Genomic DNA, 18,038 nt, shown 5'->3' on the forward strand with positions numbered 1-18,038 from the left:
GCTCTAAAATCCTGCATTTCTCTTGCTTCCCATTCAAGTCATGGACACTAATTACAGCTTAGGCAGAGCAGTGTAATTGTTCCTAGAAAAGCTCTAGATCCATGGAAAGAAGTGGGCTGTGTATCTCTTGAACATTGACAAAGCTCTATGGAGCTCCTTGCCTGGAAGAATACTTTTATATACACCATCTAAAGCTCTTGCCATGCCCTGTCCAACGCCTGTGTGATTGGCAAGGATCCAGTCCTAACTCCTGTTATATTGGCTGGGGACAGTGAAAGTTTGCAGACAGTGTGTAAGTTAACTTTGCCTGTGCTTTAGCTAACTGTAGTTGGGGAGCTTTCCTGGGCTAGGCAAAGAAGCTCAGGATTTACAGATCTCTCTTGCATTCAGAAATCAGGCTTTTGTAAAGTTCTGCCTTAGTTTACTGTCCAGAGCTTGGATACAAAATAGACAGCATTTTGAGGGACAGTTGAAGGCTTGCAAAACGTAAGTACTGTTGGATAATAAAGTGAAAATGAAACTAAAAATACTTTATTTTTATATCTAACATAATATAGAGGGATTATGTTAATATTTCTATATTACACGGAATGTAATCCTAATAACTTATTCTTTGTTTTTAGCTAAAACATCTTTCAGATACTCCCAAATCTTTCAAGCCTGAATCCTTTAAGCCTGGAAGCAAGCATAAGTGCCGAATTATTGACTATAGCCCTATTGACGATCTGTTACTGTTATCTCTCAAAAAGTAAGTTTCCTGTCTCATCCAAGTGCAATTTGTGTAAATTGGGGTATTAAGTGTCTTTATACACTCATGTTCTGAATATATAATCTCATTTCACTACAGTGATCGTTGATATGAATTGGAAAATTATTTACTGGAATTTATGGTTAATTTTCCCAATGCAAAGATTATATTATTAGGTGATTTTAATGCTAGAATTGGTAACTACATTATACGTAAAGGTGATGATGATAGCAGTATGGAAATTTACAATTTGACTAGGAAATCAAAAGATGCACTGATTAATAAATCTGGGAAGTTGTTTTGTCAGTTGATTAGGAATTTAGACTTAGTATTACTTAATGGTAATGTTGATGGCGATAAATTTGGTGAATTTACTTATTTTACTAGTAAAGGAGCAAGTGTTATTGATTATGTTTTAATAACTCCAAATTTTATAGTGCATATTCAAGATTTTACGGTGGACTCTTGCCTCGAAAGTGACCATCAGCCGCTTATGGTTCAGCTAACCTATTTTGATACAAGTTTAAACGATGAATCAGATACAACTTTAATTCTACCCCCAATTGAAATCACAGTTGATAGGCGATTGAAATGGTCCCCTATTCTTCAATATAACATACAACAAGCATTAATCAATGATTCATCTCTGGAGTGTAGGAATAAAAAAAAAATCTCATTTCTTCACATTCCTTAGGAAGGGTCTTTAGTTCAGTGGTAGTGTGCATGGTTGCATGCAGAAATCCCAAGGTTCATTATCTCCTAGGTTTAACAGATCTTAGGTAGCATGTGTTGGGAAACACCCCTCTCTGCCTGCGGTCATGGAGAGTCATTGCCAGGATTACAGAATACCGAGCTTGGTGGACCAGTGGTTGCTCTTGGTGAATGGCAGCTCCATATATCCTACTAAAAGAATTGAGGCTGAAAGGACATAGTTTGCCTAAGGCCACTTGATAAATTTGTGGCCAAGGTGAGATTTGAATGGGTGACCACTCTGGTCACAGCTTAGCCACTCTACTACACCAGCATTCATGCAGCTACAAAGGATATTGTTGGCGTTAATTTAAAAGCTTCATAAAATGCTTAATAAAGAAAGAATGTTAGCAGTCTAGGTAGGCAAAGAGCTAAGGCTACAATCCTACAACTACTTACCTAAGAGTAAGCCCCATTGAAAATAACATTTGTTTGAAGTATATGTATCTAAGATTGGTTTCTGTGTATTTTTTTATATTGCACTTTTCTCCCCAATGAAGACCCAAAGCAGCTTACAACATTGATCTTGCCTCCTTGATTTTATTCTTATATAGCAATGTTGTGAGGCAGATTAGAAAGAGAGCGAAAGAGATAACTAGCCAAGTTCACCAGAGAGCTTTCACAGCACAGTGGCGATTCAGTACTTTGGGAAAAATGCATGATTCTAGCCCTCACATTAACCTTGTGTTGTTTGTTATTGTAGTCATATAATTAGCTTACAGCAGCTTTGTATGGCATTCTTCTTGATCAAATCCCACCAGTGCCATGAGCTCAGCAGATGGCCTTGGATAAGCCATTCTTCTCAGTCCCAGCTCCCCAGCTGTATTGTGGGGATAATAACAACATTGACATGCATCTGACGAAGAGAACTGTGATTCTCGAAAGCTTATGCTACAATAAAGTTGGTTAGTCTTAAAGGTGCTACTGGACTCTTTTTGATTTTGCTACTACAGACTAACACGGCTAACTCCTCTGGATCTATGAACATTGACTTTGTTCGCCACTTTGAGTGGTGCACTAATCTGCCTAGAAGAGTGCAGTTATTGCACTGTGCAGTTGCAGTTATTATAGCATTTTTTGAAAAGTTAAGAAATATTTATATCAAAACCATGAAATGAAAGTTATACAAAGTGTAAACATATCATGTTCTAGGAGATTTGTTTCAGCTTGCAAAATAAACTGACAGCCTTGCACATGGGTCCTCAGAGTTTTTGAGCCTGCAGACACGTTGGTAATTCTGACAGAGGGTGGTGGGTGCAGCTGCTACCAATACTATGTTTTTAAAAATCTGCACAGCCAATTAAATCTTCAGTGGCTCATCAGAAGTCCTGCTGTTGTGCATGTATGTAGTGCAAAGCCCTGATAGAAAAAGTGCAAGAAGTGCCAACTATCGAGGACTGGATATATAAATTGCTGTACATGGCGGAAATGGACAAAATGACAAGGAAACTGAGAGACCTTGATCCAGGACAGTTCAACACGGATTGGGAGAAGCTGAAACAATATGTAGTGAAGAAATGGGAGGTGGGAGGAGAACTGTGGCAGTTTGAAAATTACTGAAATACAATAAAAGTAGAGGGAGGTGACTTTACCGGGGGATGGAGAGGTAAATGAGAATTTCTAAGCAACTATTTTATTAGACTATTATATATAGCATTAAGTATTATAGGTGTTATTACAAGAATTATAATGATAGAAATTAACCAATTATAAGGATAGAAACTAATTAATTTCATTTCTGGCAGTAATTGTATAATGGAGATAATTTTATAATTGCAATGAAGGAATTTAAGTAAGGTGGGAAAATATATATTAATGTATAGATTATGTGCTAAATTGATTGAATTGGTTTGGAGATATATATGGGTCAAATTGGTTGACTATTTTTGGTGGATAGTTGCATAATGAAAGAATAATACAATCATATAATTAAAACAGTATGAAGATGAGATATGTAGAAAAAGAAATATATAGAGTATAAGTTAAATTGGTTGACTTATATTGAATGTACTGTTTATAGAAGTATCTAAAAATATGCTGAATGAGGGATAAATTGTTTGCCCCATATTGAAGATGAGATTATAAGATAGAGTATAGAGTACCAAAATTAGCTAAATGATTATTATCAAAAGAAAATATGCCAAGAATGTATTATTTACTTATGTGTTATTTAGTTGTTAAAGTAAGTAGGAAGACAGAAGGAGCACTGTGTTATATAGATAAGCTTAGAAGAAAGTGAAAGATTATGTTTGACAGATAGAATAAATTTAAAATGAGTAAGGGAAAAGGGATAAGGGGTTGGAAAACTGTTGGAAGTCAACAAAAGGGGGGGAAAGGGAGGGGGTTAGAATTGGAAAAATTAAAGGAAACTGATTGTAATGTACAATTTAATGATATCTAATCCAATAAAATTATTTAAAAAAAAAACCACAAAGCCCTGATAGAAAAGAAAATGAGACTTGTGGAAACGTTGTTTCTTGGGAGAGCAAGACCACAAAAGAAGGCTTTTCCACACAAATATTTGATAGAGACATAGTAGCTGATAGCTGTATTCCAGGCTTTTCATAGCAAACATGCATATGTGCAGAATTGTATCAGTAAAACATGTCAATGTTGTGTTCTGGTTAAAAACTGTTCTTCGAGGTTTCCTTTTTAACAATAGTGACAATGGAGCCTTGCATAGTTTAAAATATTAGGTGCGTGAGAAAGCTGAAAGAAAGAATGGGCTAAGAGTTGCCTAATAAATGGTACACTTAATCAAATCCTTACATTGGATTACTGAGAGGTAAGTCATCTGAACTCAGCTTACATCCAAGTAAGCATTTTTAAGATTGCAACCTAAAGTGTGCTATAAAAATGACAGATAATTGGTGGTTGAAAGTGCCATCAGTCTTTGCTAGCCTAAGGCAACTCCTGCTGGTGTTTTCAAGGCAGAAGATTTAACAGCGATGGTTTGCCATTGCCTACCTCTATGCAGTGACTCTGGTCTTCCATCAGTTACTAACCAAAGCCAATCTTGCTTAATTTCCAAGATTTGACAAGCTCAGGCTAGCCTTGACTGTCCTGGTCAGGGTAATTGTGCAGGAACATCTATTGTGCCATAAAGGAAAAGCGATTCCTGTGATAGCTGCCGTGTTAAGTTACCTTGTGCTTCTCTTCCAGCTAGCATAAATCAATCTCTTTCTGTTTCCTTGAATGTTTCCTTTCTTGTTTTTTAGGCGCATTATTGATATTCCGTTCCTGAGATACCATGATATTCATCCTGGACAGGTGGTGGAGGTAGGTTTGAGAAGAATGCTCTCCCCCCAGTTCATCCCAACTTGGACCTTCTGGTGTCTTCTGCTACTATGATTGTTCAGACTGCAGTTCAGTCTGCAGTTTCAGTTATTCAGTGATTGTGCTGAGCAGTCAATGATTTGTCCGATTATTTTAACAAGCCTTTTGAAACCTTATGCATTTGTGTATGAGATTAGTCTTTGAGACAAATCCTGCTCTGGAAATGCTGTACAAGCATGCTATTAATTTCAGTACAGCTTACTATGGCAGTAGCAGCTGCTGCATAGGGACTTGTATAGTTTCTGCTTGATAAACATGATTTATATCTTTGTTAAAGCCTATCTGTTACTTCAAAGACCAGCGTTGTATCAACTCACTTTTTCAGTGTATTGTCAAAGGCTTTCACGGCCGGAGAACGATGGTTGTTGTGGATTTTCCAGGCTGTATAGCCGAGGTCTTGGCATTGTAGTTCCTGACGTTTTGCCAGCAGCTGTGGCTGGCGTCTTCAGAGGTGTAGCACCAAAAGACAGAGATCTCTCAGTGTCACGAGACAGAGATCTCTCAGTGACCCTGAGAGATCTCTGTCTTTTGGTGCTACACCTCAGAAGACGCCAGCCACAGCTGCTGGCGAAACGTCAGGAACTACAATGCCAAGACAACGGCTATACAGCCCGGAAAATCCACAACAACCATCACTTTTTCAAGACCACCACATTGTTGTTTTTTAAAACCTCTTTCTTTATTTCTGGTTTTAGGGCTCTGTATTTTCTCTGAAGAACATTGGCATGCAAGTAAAAGTGACTGCTCACATCAAGGGCCTGGTACCTCACCTGCATCTAGCTGATGTGGTTCTGAAACAGCCAGAAAAGAAATACAGTATAGGGAGCACTGTCAAATCCCGGGTAAGAGCTTTTCTGTATATGTACCCAATTGAATCTTGGTCTGTTCTAAGATCTTTTCCAGCAAGAATTGTTCAGGATGCTGTGCAGTACAAGAATGTGCCTTAATTTATTTACTTATTTACTTCATTTATACCTTGCCTTTCTCCCCAGTGGGGACATAAAGCAGTTTACCTTGTTCTCCTTTCCTCCATTTTATCCTCTCAACAGCCCTATGAAATTGGTTAGGCTGGGAGAAAGTGACTGGCCCAAGGTCACCCAACAAGTTCCCATGGCAAAGTAGGGATTCAAGCCTGTGTCTCCCAGATGGTGGTTGAGTAATCTGATCAGTGTATGACACAGGCTGTGAGAGTTAGTGGCTAAAGCATTGGGCTGAATGTGGAAAACTCTGGTACAAGTTGCATTTCAACCCCGATGTCACATTCTGCAAATCACTGTGTCTGCTTAATCTATTCACAGAATGAGATAAAAATGAGAGTATTTTATATACGCTGCCCTGAGCCCCTTGGAGGGGGGGTTAATGCAAATGCTGTAACTCCTGTTTAAAACAGCTCCTGGGTCCTTCTTAGCTGTTGAATAATTAAGTGGACACCATGTTGTAGTTCAAATGCTATGAAACACTAGTGTGTTTATGTTGGGGATGTAGTAGTTAGAGTATCAGACTGAGATGTGGGATACCCAGGTTTAAATTCCCTCTCTGTTATAAAGATCACTGGATGACCTTGGGCCAGTCATATACTCTCAGCATCACGTACCTCACAAGATTGGGAAGATAAAGTGGAGGAGGGGAGAAGAACTTAGGGCACCATCAGCTCCTTGGAGGAAAGGCAGGATAAAAATGTACTAAATGAATACAAAATTATAAGGAGTTCAATAACAATGCTGCGTCTCACCTCAACTAGCTTTTATTTCAAGCTGTGTTTAGACTAATACCATTCTTTGCACAAGTAGAAGATTTGTTCTCTTCCTGGTTAGAAATCTGGAGGTTTTTTTTACTTGACATACATTAGTCTGACTTCTTTCTTTTTCAGGTGCTTGCTTGCAATCCTGACACAAAGACGCTTATTCTGACACTTAAGAAAACTCTTGTCAATTCAAAACTCCCCATTCTTGCTAGCTATAAAGATGCAAAGCCAGGTCTAGTTACTCATGGATTTGTTGTTTGTGCTAGAGAGTTTGGCTGTATTGTGAAGTTCTACAATGATATAAAAGGCTTGGTCCCCAAAAATGAACTTGGTGTGGGACCCATTACCATTCCTCAGGAAGCTTTCTATGAAGGCCAGGTAAGTATTGGCTAAATGTCATCTCAAGATTCCCAATGACTATAATTAAGAACTATGTGATTTTACATGTCATAATTAATGTGTATGCAATATGTTAGAGAATATTGATTTCATTTTTTTTTGTAGAATTTGGTTGTAGAATTCACTGGCCCTTTAGTATGGCTAGATAGGAATATGGTAGGTGTTTTGTTTGTATGTACGTGTGGTTTAAAACATTAATTTGCATTAAACTTTTCAACGTTGAATGGGAAGATACAACACAGGGAACATATGCAGAATAAAACTATCAGAAATCTGAATATAGAGAACAAAAAACAGAATAAATCGCATAAAGTTAGAATTCCTAAATTATATCCCTGTACAGTGAAAAGAAGTGGGGTGAAAGGTATGGGCTGCATGCAAAGGAAATAAAGGTCATGTGTGAAAGAGATAAGGTAAGTCAAAGCATAGCAGCTCTGCATGTTTTATCCTACATCCAGAATGTGAGGTTGAACCTGCCTTTAAGTCTGAATGTAAATATATTTGCAGTATTAAGGTTGTTTTTGTTTCTCCTTTTTTGCCAACCAGGTGGTTAAAGTGATTGTCTTAAAATGTGAGCCTGAGCAAGAGAAACTGCTGCTGTCATTCAAGTTGACTGATAATGCTCTTGCTGAGGACTCTACAGCAGAACAAGTTTCAAAGAAGCAAGAAATGACATATGAAACTGGACAGGTATTTATTTTAAAAGGTTTCCCTTCCCTCTTCTGAGGGGTATGGACTTCTGAATAGCTTTTGGTAGGAAGCAGAGACTAAAAAAACAGCTTAGGTGCACTTTCTTAATAACTGGGATGTTTGTCATTTGATTGTCTAGAATTCTGCATTGCATTATGTTTTCCTGAAGTGTGCTGTGTTTCCTTGTATGAGTTGCCAAGCATTTCTCACTCAACGAGCATCTCTTGTGTTCCAGTGAATGTTTTGTTTGTCAGGTGTGGATTTACACACCTTAGGACCACCTTACGATGCCATTTGATCCTACATACTGTTACTTTACTATGAACAGAAGAGTTACTTTCAGTATAAAGGTGTTTCTCTCAGTTAGCAATTTCTCTTAGGGTCTAGAATTTAGCTTCTTTCCCCCCCTCCCCGATAATTCCACTTTTTATTGTAAGCTAACTGCATTTGAAAGAACATGGCAGAGTGACGTTCTTCGAAATGTGTTTAAAACCATTTCTCTCATTTGTCTATTGCTCAGATTGCTGATGTGAAAATTCTAGAGAAGAAAGAAAATGGCTTAGAAGTTAAAATCTTGCCAAATGATGTTTCTGCCTATCTTCCCATAATGCACCTCTCTGATCACGTGACCAGTTGTAAACTCTGGTGGCATTGGCTCAAAGGTGGCGAAATCCTACGCAGTGTTATATGCCTTCAGGAAAAGGAAGGCCATATTGTATCCTTTTTAACTCCATCAAGCCTTTAATTCAATCATTTTTTGGATTTTGCTCCTGAAATTTGCACTTATTTATTTATATATTTTTATACTGCCTCTTCAGAGTCCTGCTTTTTCCTGTCTTCTTCCTTGCCATTGACCTTATTCTTGTCATGTCTTGCAAGAGTCTGTGGACATTACATGTGCTGTTAAGATGAGTTATGTGTAACTTTCATTTAGGGTCACATTATGACTAGATTGTGAGGTATCAGGCTTTAAAAAGAGAGCTAGCTTGGTGTAGTGGTTAAGAGCGCAGGACTCTAATCTGGAGAGCCGGGTTTGATTCCTCACTCCTCCACTTGAAGCCAGTTAGGTGACCTTGGGTCAGTCACAGCTTCCAGCTCTCTCAGCCCCACCCACCTCACAGGATTTTTTGTGGGGATAATGATAACATACTTCGTAAACCACTCTGAGTGGGTGTTAAGTTATCCTGAAGGGCGGTATATAAATCGAATGTTGTTGTTGTTGTTAAAACCCTATTCTGGTTTCTTGTTTTGTACTATGCTCCAGGCACTCCAAATCTTAATTTTTTCATCAGTAATTAGCACTTGTATGTTTTGAGGAACTGAAATTAGGTGCAGAAAATGCGGAGGCCTTTCTAACTCCAGCAGTTTCAAAGAGAGAAATATTTTGGCAGAATTGGCAGGGGGATGATAGAAATGAATGATGTCCTTGGTCACTTTGGCTATCAAAGTTTTAACAGTATCTGGATCTTGTGGGTCTAACTTAGAAGGGGTTGGATGAAGACTTTAATTTGTGTGTTTTCTTGACATGGCACAGTATTTTATGGCACAATATGGTCTAAGTGGCCTTTCACTATCAAATTTGTTTACTTACATGCCCATCTTGATAAGCTTTGAAGAGATGTCTAACTTTGGGGATCACCAAGTACAAGAAGCTTTCAGAACTGTTGTCTTCCTCATTCTTTTCCTTGACACGTTGTTTAGACCATGAGCAGGAAGCCAGCAATAATCTCAGCTATAGAGGGGGAACATGTGGTGAAGAACTTCTCTGACATTCAGCCTGGATTGCTGCTGAAGGGCTATGTGAGAAACATTATGCCATATGGCGTGTTTGTGGAGTTCCCATATGGTTTGATGGGTCTAGCACCCAAATCGGTAAGTAAGGTGATGCAGTCCCTTCTAAAACTGGGTTTGTTTGCAAATTTTGATGTAGGTCTGAGTTGAACTAATCACCATTGTAGTGGTGCTGTACTGTCATCTGGGAGCTGATAACTCTTGTTAGAAGACGCTTTGCGGTGAGGATTGAGAGTGAGGAACTGAGCACAAGTTTGTACATAGAATTTTTTTTATGAAAATGCACCTTGGGAAGTGACAGATGTTTGTTGTAACAAAGCTTCCAAACTTTTGTACTCAAAGCCTCCTCAGATTATGGTTTAAAATGGTAGCAATATGTTATACCCAGAAAAGTTGAATTTTGCAGTTTTTGAACATTTCTAAGACTCCAATGAAGAACAGAAAGAGAAGCCTGTTGGATCAAACCAGTGCTCCATCTGGTCTAGCATCCTGTTTCACACAGTGGCCAGCCAGTTGTCCTGGAGGGCCTTCAAACACAGCTCAGAGGACAGGGACTCCCTAGGATTGATATTAACAAGTTTACTGCCTCTGAATGTAGAGATTGTGTTTACTGCCCATGGCTGGTAACCATTGATGGACCGTTGATGGGATATTTTATCTATGGCTGGCTGGAAATAAAGTTGTAGGAGGAGAGAAAACATATGAAGCAATGGCTAGTAGAACTCTCTCAGACTCTTCTTGGGATAACAGCTGGGATACAGTACACTTTTCCTGGGGATCTTGAGGCTGATGTCAGTGCTGTTGGCCAGAACTCAAAAGGGCTCTCAAAGGAATAGCTTGTTGCTCCTTCTCCTTCCCTACAGGCAATGAGTGATAAATTTGTGACGGATACCAAGGATCACTTTGTGATTGGTCAGACTGTGGTTGCCAAGGTAACGAGCATTGATGAGGAGAAGCAACGCTTCCTGCTCTCTTTGAAATTGTCTGACTGCTCCTCTGAAGATTCTGTTTCTGAGAGCTTCTCCTTGCTATCCCAGTACTTTAAGGAACTTCAAGAGATTAAGAACATTATGAGCAAAAGAGGTAAAAAGGCTTGGCTGGGGTGAAGAGTAGCTAAGAAATGACATGGAAACTTCACATTTGAGAAATCTAGTTTTAAGACACAAGTAGTGAGATTTTTAGAATTGTTTAAGAAAGCAAGAGGTCTAGTTATGGATTCTGACTTGGTTAAACTAGTCCTTTAGTATGACTTTTTGGTCTTAGTAATTACTCAGTGGGTTTCACCAGTTGTGAAGATAAAGCTCTCTGACTGGCAGTTTATTCCTCTGTGACTGACTCACCTGTTATGAATTTAGACATATCAAACAAAGAGATCTTATTACCTCCTGCCCTATCCCCTCTAAAAAGAATCATCAGATAAACATTGAAAATCATGAATTTGCTGGAGGTGTAAAAGCAAATGCCTAAACTATGGACCCCGGTAATGCTAAGGATACTTAATTCTTTAATACACCCTACTCAGACTTTCTGTACTTGATGATGAAAATTGTAACTGCAAATGAGCGATAAATTTGTCTTACTATATCTTCAGATGATTCTAGTGTAGCCCAGAAACTCTGTGAACTGAAACCTGGACAGAGGCTGCAGCTGGTGGTTCAAGAAGTCAAGGCAGATGGCTCAGCGCTGTTCAGTGGCACATGTGCTTCTGGGTTGACTGTAATGGCCACTCACAGCCATTTTGAAGGTAGGATCTCTCTTTGTGTTCTCTCTTTCTCGTTTTTATTAACTTTTGCTATCCTCAGTCTTGATAGATTTCTGATTGTAGAGGATTCCAGAGAAGTAGCAGTTTTAGTCTGTTTCTGGAGATGCTGTTGTGCAACTTGTCTTTGAAGATGTTTGTGTCTGTGGGTGAGTGGGAGTTGTGAGACCTGTCCCCTTCTTGTGATTGTCATGCAAGGGAAGTGTATAGCCTCAGTATGGGAGGGAAGGTTGTTAAACATGATACCTGTTTCCTTCTCCTCCCCCTAGTTCTCTTCCTTAGCCTCAGGAGGGTGAGACTAGCGCTTCCTCCCAGGCTCTCCCCTCCCCCCGCAGATGTTCTTTGGAAGACAGCCTTCTTAGGCTGCACATCATTGTTACCAATCCCTGCCTCCTATGGAGGTGCCCAAGAGCCAAAGAAGCCTCAACCGGAAGTCATCTTTCAGCTCTCCAGAATAAACTGAACATCTGTAGGTCCCATTGTTTCAGGCACTACCACAGTGTTGGGGTGTCTAATTATATTAACAGAGACTCCATCCTCAGGCCCTATACTACCACAACACCCATTTGCAGGTTAACGTTGACTTTCAGGGAAAAAACCCTGTACAATCTGTTGATAATTTCCCAAAGAATACCATGCTGGCACCAAAGATGTAAATGCTCTGTATAAGAAAATTTCCCACAAAGGCTGACTGCGAGTCTTCAGGAATACCATTCCCTGCAGTTCTACCACACACCTAACCACCAAGTTTTGTCCTCATCCACAGCTGGTTGCAAGTTGCTTTAGGTCCCTTCAGGGAGAAAAGCGGGATACAGATACTTAAATAAATAAATTAGAAATTACTTCAGTTTTGGAGACATCTCTTGTATCTTCAAGTTAGTGTACTACCATTGGTATTGCTGTGGTTCCACTGTATGCCAACAACACTTCTTCACTTCCTGTTCCCAAATGCCTTTCCTCTGCTTGAGACACAGCAATGGTAGCTTCACTGGCCCATGGAAAATAAGCCCTTGAGAGATTCCATCAGGACGCGACAATTTCTACATCACTGTTAGCTTCGATCATTCCACATAGCTTATTCACTTGTTTATTTTATATTAGTTAAAATATTTATACCACTCCATTCCACTGTGGCTGAAGGTGGCTTACACTTCCAGATTTTAAAATCAAAGTACAATAAACCCCAATTCTTCCCCAAGAAAATACCTGAAGCTTTCACCCCATTAAAAGCCCAAGTGAATAAGGAAGTCTTATAGCTCCTCCTAAAAACTAACAGTGGTACTCCCTCCACCTCCTTGGGGAGCCTCCATAACTTAGAAGCTGCTATAGAAAAAGGCATGTATGTTGGTTAGTGTCAGATAGCCTACCTTGACAAAGCAATCCTAAGCACATCTATTCAGAATCCTACTGATGTCTGTTCCCCAGGGTTTTCTCCCAGGGTAGCACTGTAAGAGGGAGAACAACCAACCAATAGGCAACAACCTGTAGACTATAGTTCGCATATAGGGGACATATGGGGAGACAGAGAGTACTGTGCGTCTACATGATGGACATATAAGCACTACTTTATACTGGGAAATATGTATTTCCAGTGTATCTAAAGTTCCAGTGTATCTAAAGCCCATCCTGGAAAATTACTTTTTTCCCCAAGCTTCCATGATAGGGTCACCCCCCTCCCCCTTTCTGGATCTAAAGCAGCTAGTTAGTAGCAGGCAATCTAATAGTGACATAAAACCTGGAATAGGTTCTGCAACAAGTCCAGGTGCCAATTCTGTCCCCATTTTACTTGGCAGCAACATTACAGGACTTAATAATACCAGCCATGCTGTTAGAAATTCATTCTGCTTCTCATCTTCCAAAGTAATATATGCCATCCTATGCAAACAAAGCCTTTTGCTAATTACATGGGACAAACAGGTCAGTCTCTGTGCAAAGGAATAAATGGACACTTGTGTAACAAAGACAACATTCAGAATATTCAGAAACCAAGGAGACAGCATTTTAACTTAATGTTGAAAGTTGCCATTATTCAATTAAAGATCTTCAGAGAACAAAGTGGGAAACACTTGAGTTAATGTCAGACTTTCTAAAAGATGTCTCTCTCAATAGCTTCTTTCACGGTGCATGTATTAAATGAGCTTATGGTGTCTAAGAAGATTGTATGATTTCTTGTGACTACAGTTGTGAAAAGCCAGTGTGCTTTGAATTAAAATGTCACAGACTGTACCTCATACACTGAACAGATTTTTGGCCCCATTCCTCATGTAGCTGATGAAGTGGACTTGAGTCCAGAAAAACTTCTGTCATAACAAATCTGTTTTGTGTTTTAAGGTGCAGCAGGACTTCCTTATTTTATTGCAAAGTATTGCATATTTCTAAGGAGTCAGAAGCATTTGTGTGGCTAGGTTAATTTAGAGCTAGCATGCTACTGCCATTGCTGTTCGAGGTGAATGAGCTGTCTTTCAGGGTCTTGATTGCTTTGTTTTAATCCAGACACTCAGTAACATCAAGCAATTATTTTCTGGTGCATGTTTGCTTTTCAAGGTAAAAAAATTGTTACGGGTGACCAAGCAGCAGCTGTGATTCTCCACGTGGATTTCCTGAAATCAAAGGTTTTTGTTTCTCTTCAAGAAGAGCTTCTTTCCCCGAAACAAAAACCGGTATGGCAACACTAAATTTCCTTGCATAAATAATGCTGACTATATGTTTGTTGACTATATGTTTAGTGATTTACATAACCTGCACTGGAGGTCCTAAGAAGCATGCTAGCATCATTCAAATGTCCAAAGGTTATAAAGTGTAAAAGAAATGGTGTTTCTCCTCCTGCATCCTAGAGGGAAGGAAAAGTGGTAGATGATTCTAAGCAGCACCATCTTCAATATTATTTGGCCAGTGGGAAGAACAGATTAATGAAATCAATTTTGGGGAGAACTGCATTGGTCAAATTTGAAAAAATTGATGACACTTGTACGCTAAACATTAGATGCTGGTGCCTATAAATCGTTCATTTCTTTTTGCGTTTTTGCAGCGTTCAGTAAGAATGAAGCCTAAAAATGACAAAAGCTGGATCTTGGGAAACTTAAATAATTTTCTACCCCTAACTAGAAAGTTTGTGGATCTTTATTACTTGGACTTTTCAGATAGAATAGAAATACTTTAAATTTACAACTTGTGCCTTGGGAACCCATCAATCTGTATCCAAGTCTTGTTTTCTGTGACTCTCTGAAAGTCATTATCTCTGTTTTCCAGTTAACAGTGGACTCTCAGCATCCAGCAGTGCTGCAGCATGTGGCTTCAGAGTATGCAGTTGCTTCCTTGGTCGAAACAGGTCAATTGATTGCCATTCCTTTGGCCTCCCACTTCAATGATACATTCCGGTTTGATTCTGAAAAAATGAAGGTGGGACAGTCAGTCATGGTGATTCTGAAGACCGTAGAGGCAGGCGATCATGGGTTCTTGCTTGCTGTACAAAGTCCAAAAAAGAGAAGGAATATAATCAGGTTACGACGGGAATCCAAGACACTGGAGGAGACATCAGCCGTGGTGCAGCACTCTTTGTGCATGGGAGATATGGTCACAGGAACTGTGAAGTCTGTCAAGCCCACCTTTGTCCTCGTGGCACTTGATGATAAGCTAACAGGCAACATACATGCATCCCAGATCTTGGATGATGTTCCCATAGGCACCTTTCCCACATCAAAGCTAAGGGTTGGACAGAGGGTCACTGCTCGAGTCATTGGGGGTCGAGATGTTAAAACTCACAGGTAAGATAAACTTTTCAAGCTTAGGTTTATGTCTTTTCAAATTTGTATTCTCAAAGCTGTTTTTTCCTCTCTTCTCATAGTAGGGTTTTTTGTCGCTGTGTCTGTTACAACACTGAGCTGTGAGGTTTTTCATCTTTGTCTCTATTATAATTTGCATTCCTAGTTCAGATCACATGTGGAGTATATAGTCATGTTTTGGATGACTCTGGTCCGGCCTGATTCAGATATAGGTACTCACTGAGCATCTTGTTAGCTTTCCTATATTCAACTGTTTAACTACTGACCAGCGGTACACCACAGATAATGTTTTAGGTTCGTTAATGGGTATTGTACACAAGTAATATAATTATGGACCCTCTGCTTCCATTTTAAGCCTTTATTATTACAAAATATTGAGTGTTCTTGATATTAACTCAGTATACTTGATATTAACTCAAAATCAACAGAAAATCATCCCCTCTGCTATAACTACATAGATCATTAAAGGAGAGCAATTTATATGAATTCAAAACAGTATCTTACCCAAAGATATGAAGGTCACAGGCAAGGAGCCCTTCCAGGGAGGAAGCTTGCGGTTGGTTTAGCTTGTCATATTTATAGTGATTCAGAACCTTTTCTTAACAATAGCTGCTGGACAGCACAATCCTGAGGCCTGCCATTCCTCTGCTGCCCGTGTACCTGCAGTGCTCTTGTCTGCTGTCTAAGGACTTCCATGAGAGAGCTATGCTGGTGCCCAAATCGGGCAAGGCCACTGCTGAGAGTGCCCACTCTGCTGTATCCCTGACAACCCTGTGAGCATCCCCCAATGGGTGTGCTACTTCCATGACTGGCACACGAATGGCAAACAAAGGCTCAGCCAATAGAAGGCCATGATTCATGCTGCCTAACAACACCTCCATCCCCCCCCCCACCAGAGAGCAGGTAGCCAGGGACCACATGCCCCCCACCATGATAACAGCACCTGCATCAGGGCAGCAGGTCGGGGGTAGCTGCCAGGCTGAGTGGCAGGCAGGGCACATTCAAGCCCCCCTTGAAGGTGCAGCATGTGGTGCCAGGGGCCTGCAGCAACTGCTCCACTATAAAGGAGGCACCCGCTAGGGGGCCCAACTGGGCAACCCCAGAGTTCACTGCGGTAGCAGCTGATGAGTGCGATCCCCCCACTGGATGAGGACGGGGCCATGTCCTGCTGGCGGGGCAAGCTATGCTTGACCAGTGGCCCTACAGCCACCAGGCCATGTTGCCACAGGTAACCCTACAGTATTCTCTGGACCACTCCTGCAGGTGGCGGGATGGGAGGGGGGCTGGTGAAGGGCTGTGAGCCACAGCCTTGAGTTACCCAAGCAGCCCCTCAGTGCATGCCTTGTCCTCACACATGACAGCCAGGAGATAGATAACCTGCAAGAGAACTCGGGTGGTAGTTGTTACTCAAATATTCTGAATGTCGCTGTTCTCCCACATGTGAGAGCAAGGCATGCCCCAGATTTCGCCAAGTTCCCCTTGCGCACACTTGCCTCACCACTGCAAGCACTCTCTCCTGCCTTGTGCTCTGAGTTCCCATGGCAGGGAGCTCTTAGGCAGCACCTTCGGCCGCCTCCCTACTTACCTGGGTCATGGGAGCCCCACTGGAGGTTATGGGGAGATGACGGCATGGGGAAGAGAGTTCGGCCACTGCAGGAGTGCAAGTGGATTTGTCCCCACGGTAGTCGGCTTTCTGTGCTTCACCAGACCTCGGGGTGGGGGTGGGAGGACGATTGACTATTCCCATACAATAGGTGTCTATGGACTACACCGTCGTTTTTTGTAGCAAGGACTTACACCCCGGTTATCCCTGCGGCCAACCCAGCCGCTGTGGCCATGCACCGGTGGAGGACCCAAATGGAGCAGCTCAGGGTCGCTGCGCCAGTGGAGGGGTTAACTCTGAGTACGGTGGTGTAACTCCTAGTCATTGGCCAGGGCACTTGCAGTCCACCTGTCAGAATTGTGCTGTCAGATACTCAAATTCTTGGTTAGCTATTATTTTATGATTTCATACACCAAACAAGATTTTCCATATTTGAAACATTTTCTTGAAACATTTAATAACAGCTAGTTCATTCTTGCTACTTTTTCTTGTATTAACAAAGTCTATGTATTAACATTAGTCTATGTAGAAGTAGTGATTACAAGTTTCTCATACATCTGAATATTTTTTGGTCCTTTCCCAATATGTAACTATCCTCAAATGATGTTGCCAACTCCTATGAAGTTAGACATTCTTGGTATTTTCAGATAGTCCCTGCTTCTGGGCCTTGGTACATTGTATGTGTTAGTATGAGTTAGATGTCTCTTCTAATCTACACATAGTAATACAACTGTGTAACTCTATTGTTTTATGCCCCTCTCCAAAGTTTTTTATTCTAAGCCTCTAGAATCTTCATAGGTAACCTAGTTATGGAGCCAGGCTATTCCTGTTTCAGTGTGCATAGGTGTTTTAAACAACTTTCTTGGTCATATCTAGCAATTGCTCCCCTATAGTTCTAGCCATATCCATGACAGTCTGATTTTGTTCTTACCTGGATACCTACTCCTTTCCATACAGAGCAGAGGAGGATGGAACTTGGAAACTTGTTAGAAGCTAAAGGGTCACATCTCCAATGGTATCCACTGTATTTTAAAAATAACTTTCTGGTAGCTGACTTTTAACAAATACTGTCCAAAAATGTTGAATATTAACAATCAGGCTTGAGTGCAATGTAAAGGAAGAAAGAAATCAGGAGTGGTCAATTTTCAACAAGTACTGCTAGACCACATAAAAGTACCTAGGTGTCATCTTGCCCGCTCTTGATGTGGGGCAAGAGGAGGGCTGGTCTTCATATATAGCCCTTCTTAAACGGATAGGTTATCACTGTGTTTGGGAGGAACTGGAACTGAGTATTTGTCTGTGTGGGAAGCAAAGCCTTAAATAGTCAGAAAATGGTTTCTCCAGCTGAAGAGAGTAGACTTTGCAGGCATTTGCTGCTTGGTGAAATATCTTTTCATTCCTAGTCTGAGGTAGAAAATGTGTCTAAAATTGCAAGA

General features: G+C 40.6%; 1 protein-coding gene across 1 annotated transcript in view; it reads left to right on the forward strand.

Annotated features, from left to right (window-relative positions):
- PDCD11 (programmed cell death 11) overlaps positions 1-18,038 on the forward strand; it is a 48,921-nt gene that overhangs the window by 13,837 nt on the left and 17,046 nt on the right. The window contains exons 10-20 of the mRNA XM_054983509.1: positions 624-748; positions 4,717-4,777; positions 5,530-5,676; positions 6,705-6,956; positions 7,524-7,667; positions 8,188-8,382; positions 9,369-9,539; positions 10,322-10,541; positions 11,050-11,202; positions 13,762-13,877; positions 14,467-14,981. Of these exons, the coding sequence (XP_054839484.1) occupies positions 624-748; positions 4,717-4,777; positions 5,530-5,676; positions 6,705-6,956; positions 7,524-7,667; positions 8,188-8,382; positions 9,369-9,539; positions 10,322-10,541; positions 11,050-11,202; positions 13,762-13,877; positions 14,467-14,981 (2,099 nt within the window). The remainder of the gene's footprint in view (positions 1-623; positions 749-4,716; positions 4,778-5,529; positions 5,677-6,704; positions 6,957-7,523; positions 7,668-8,187; positions 8,383-9,368; positions 9,540-10,321; positions 10,542-11,049; positions 11,203-13,761; positions 13,878-14,466; positions 14,982-18,038) is intronic.

Source organism: Eublepharis macularius, chromosome 6 (assembly GCF_028583425.1).
Source record: "Eublepharis macularius isolate TG4126 chromosome 6, MPM_Emac_v1.0, whole genome shotgun sequence".
Classification (NCBI taxonomy): Eukaryota; Metazoa; Chordata; class Lepidosauria; order Squamata; family Eublepharidae; genus Eublepharis; species Eublepharis macularius.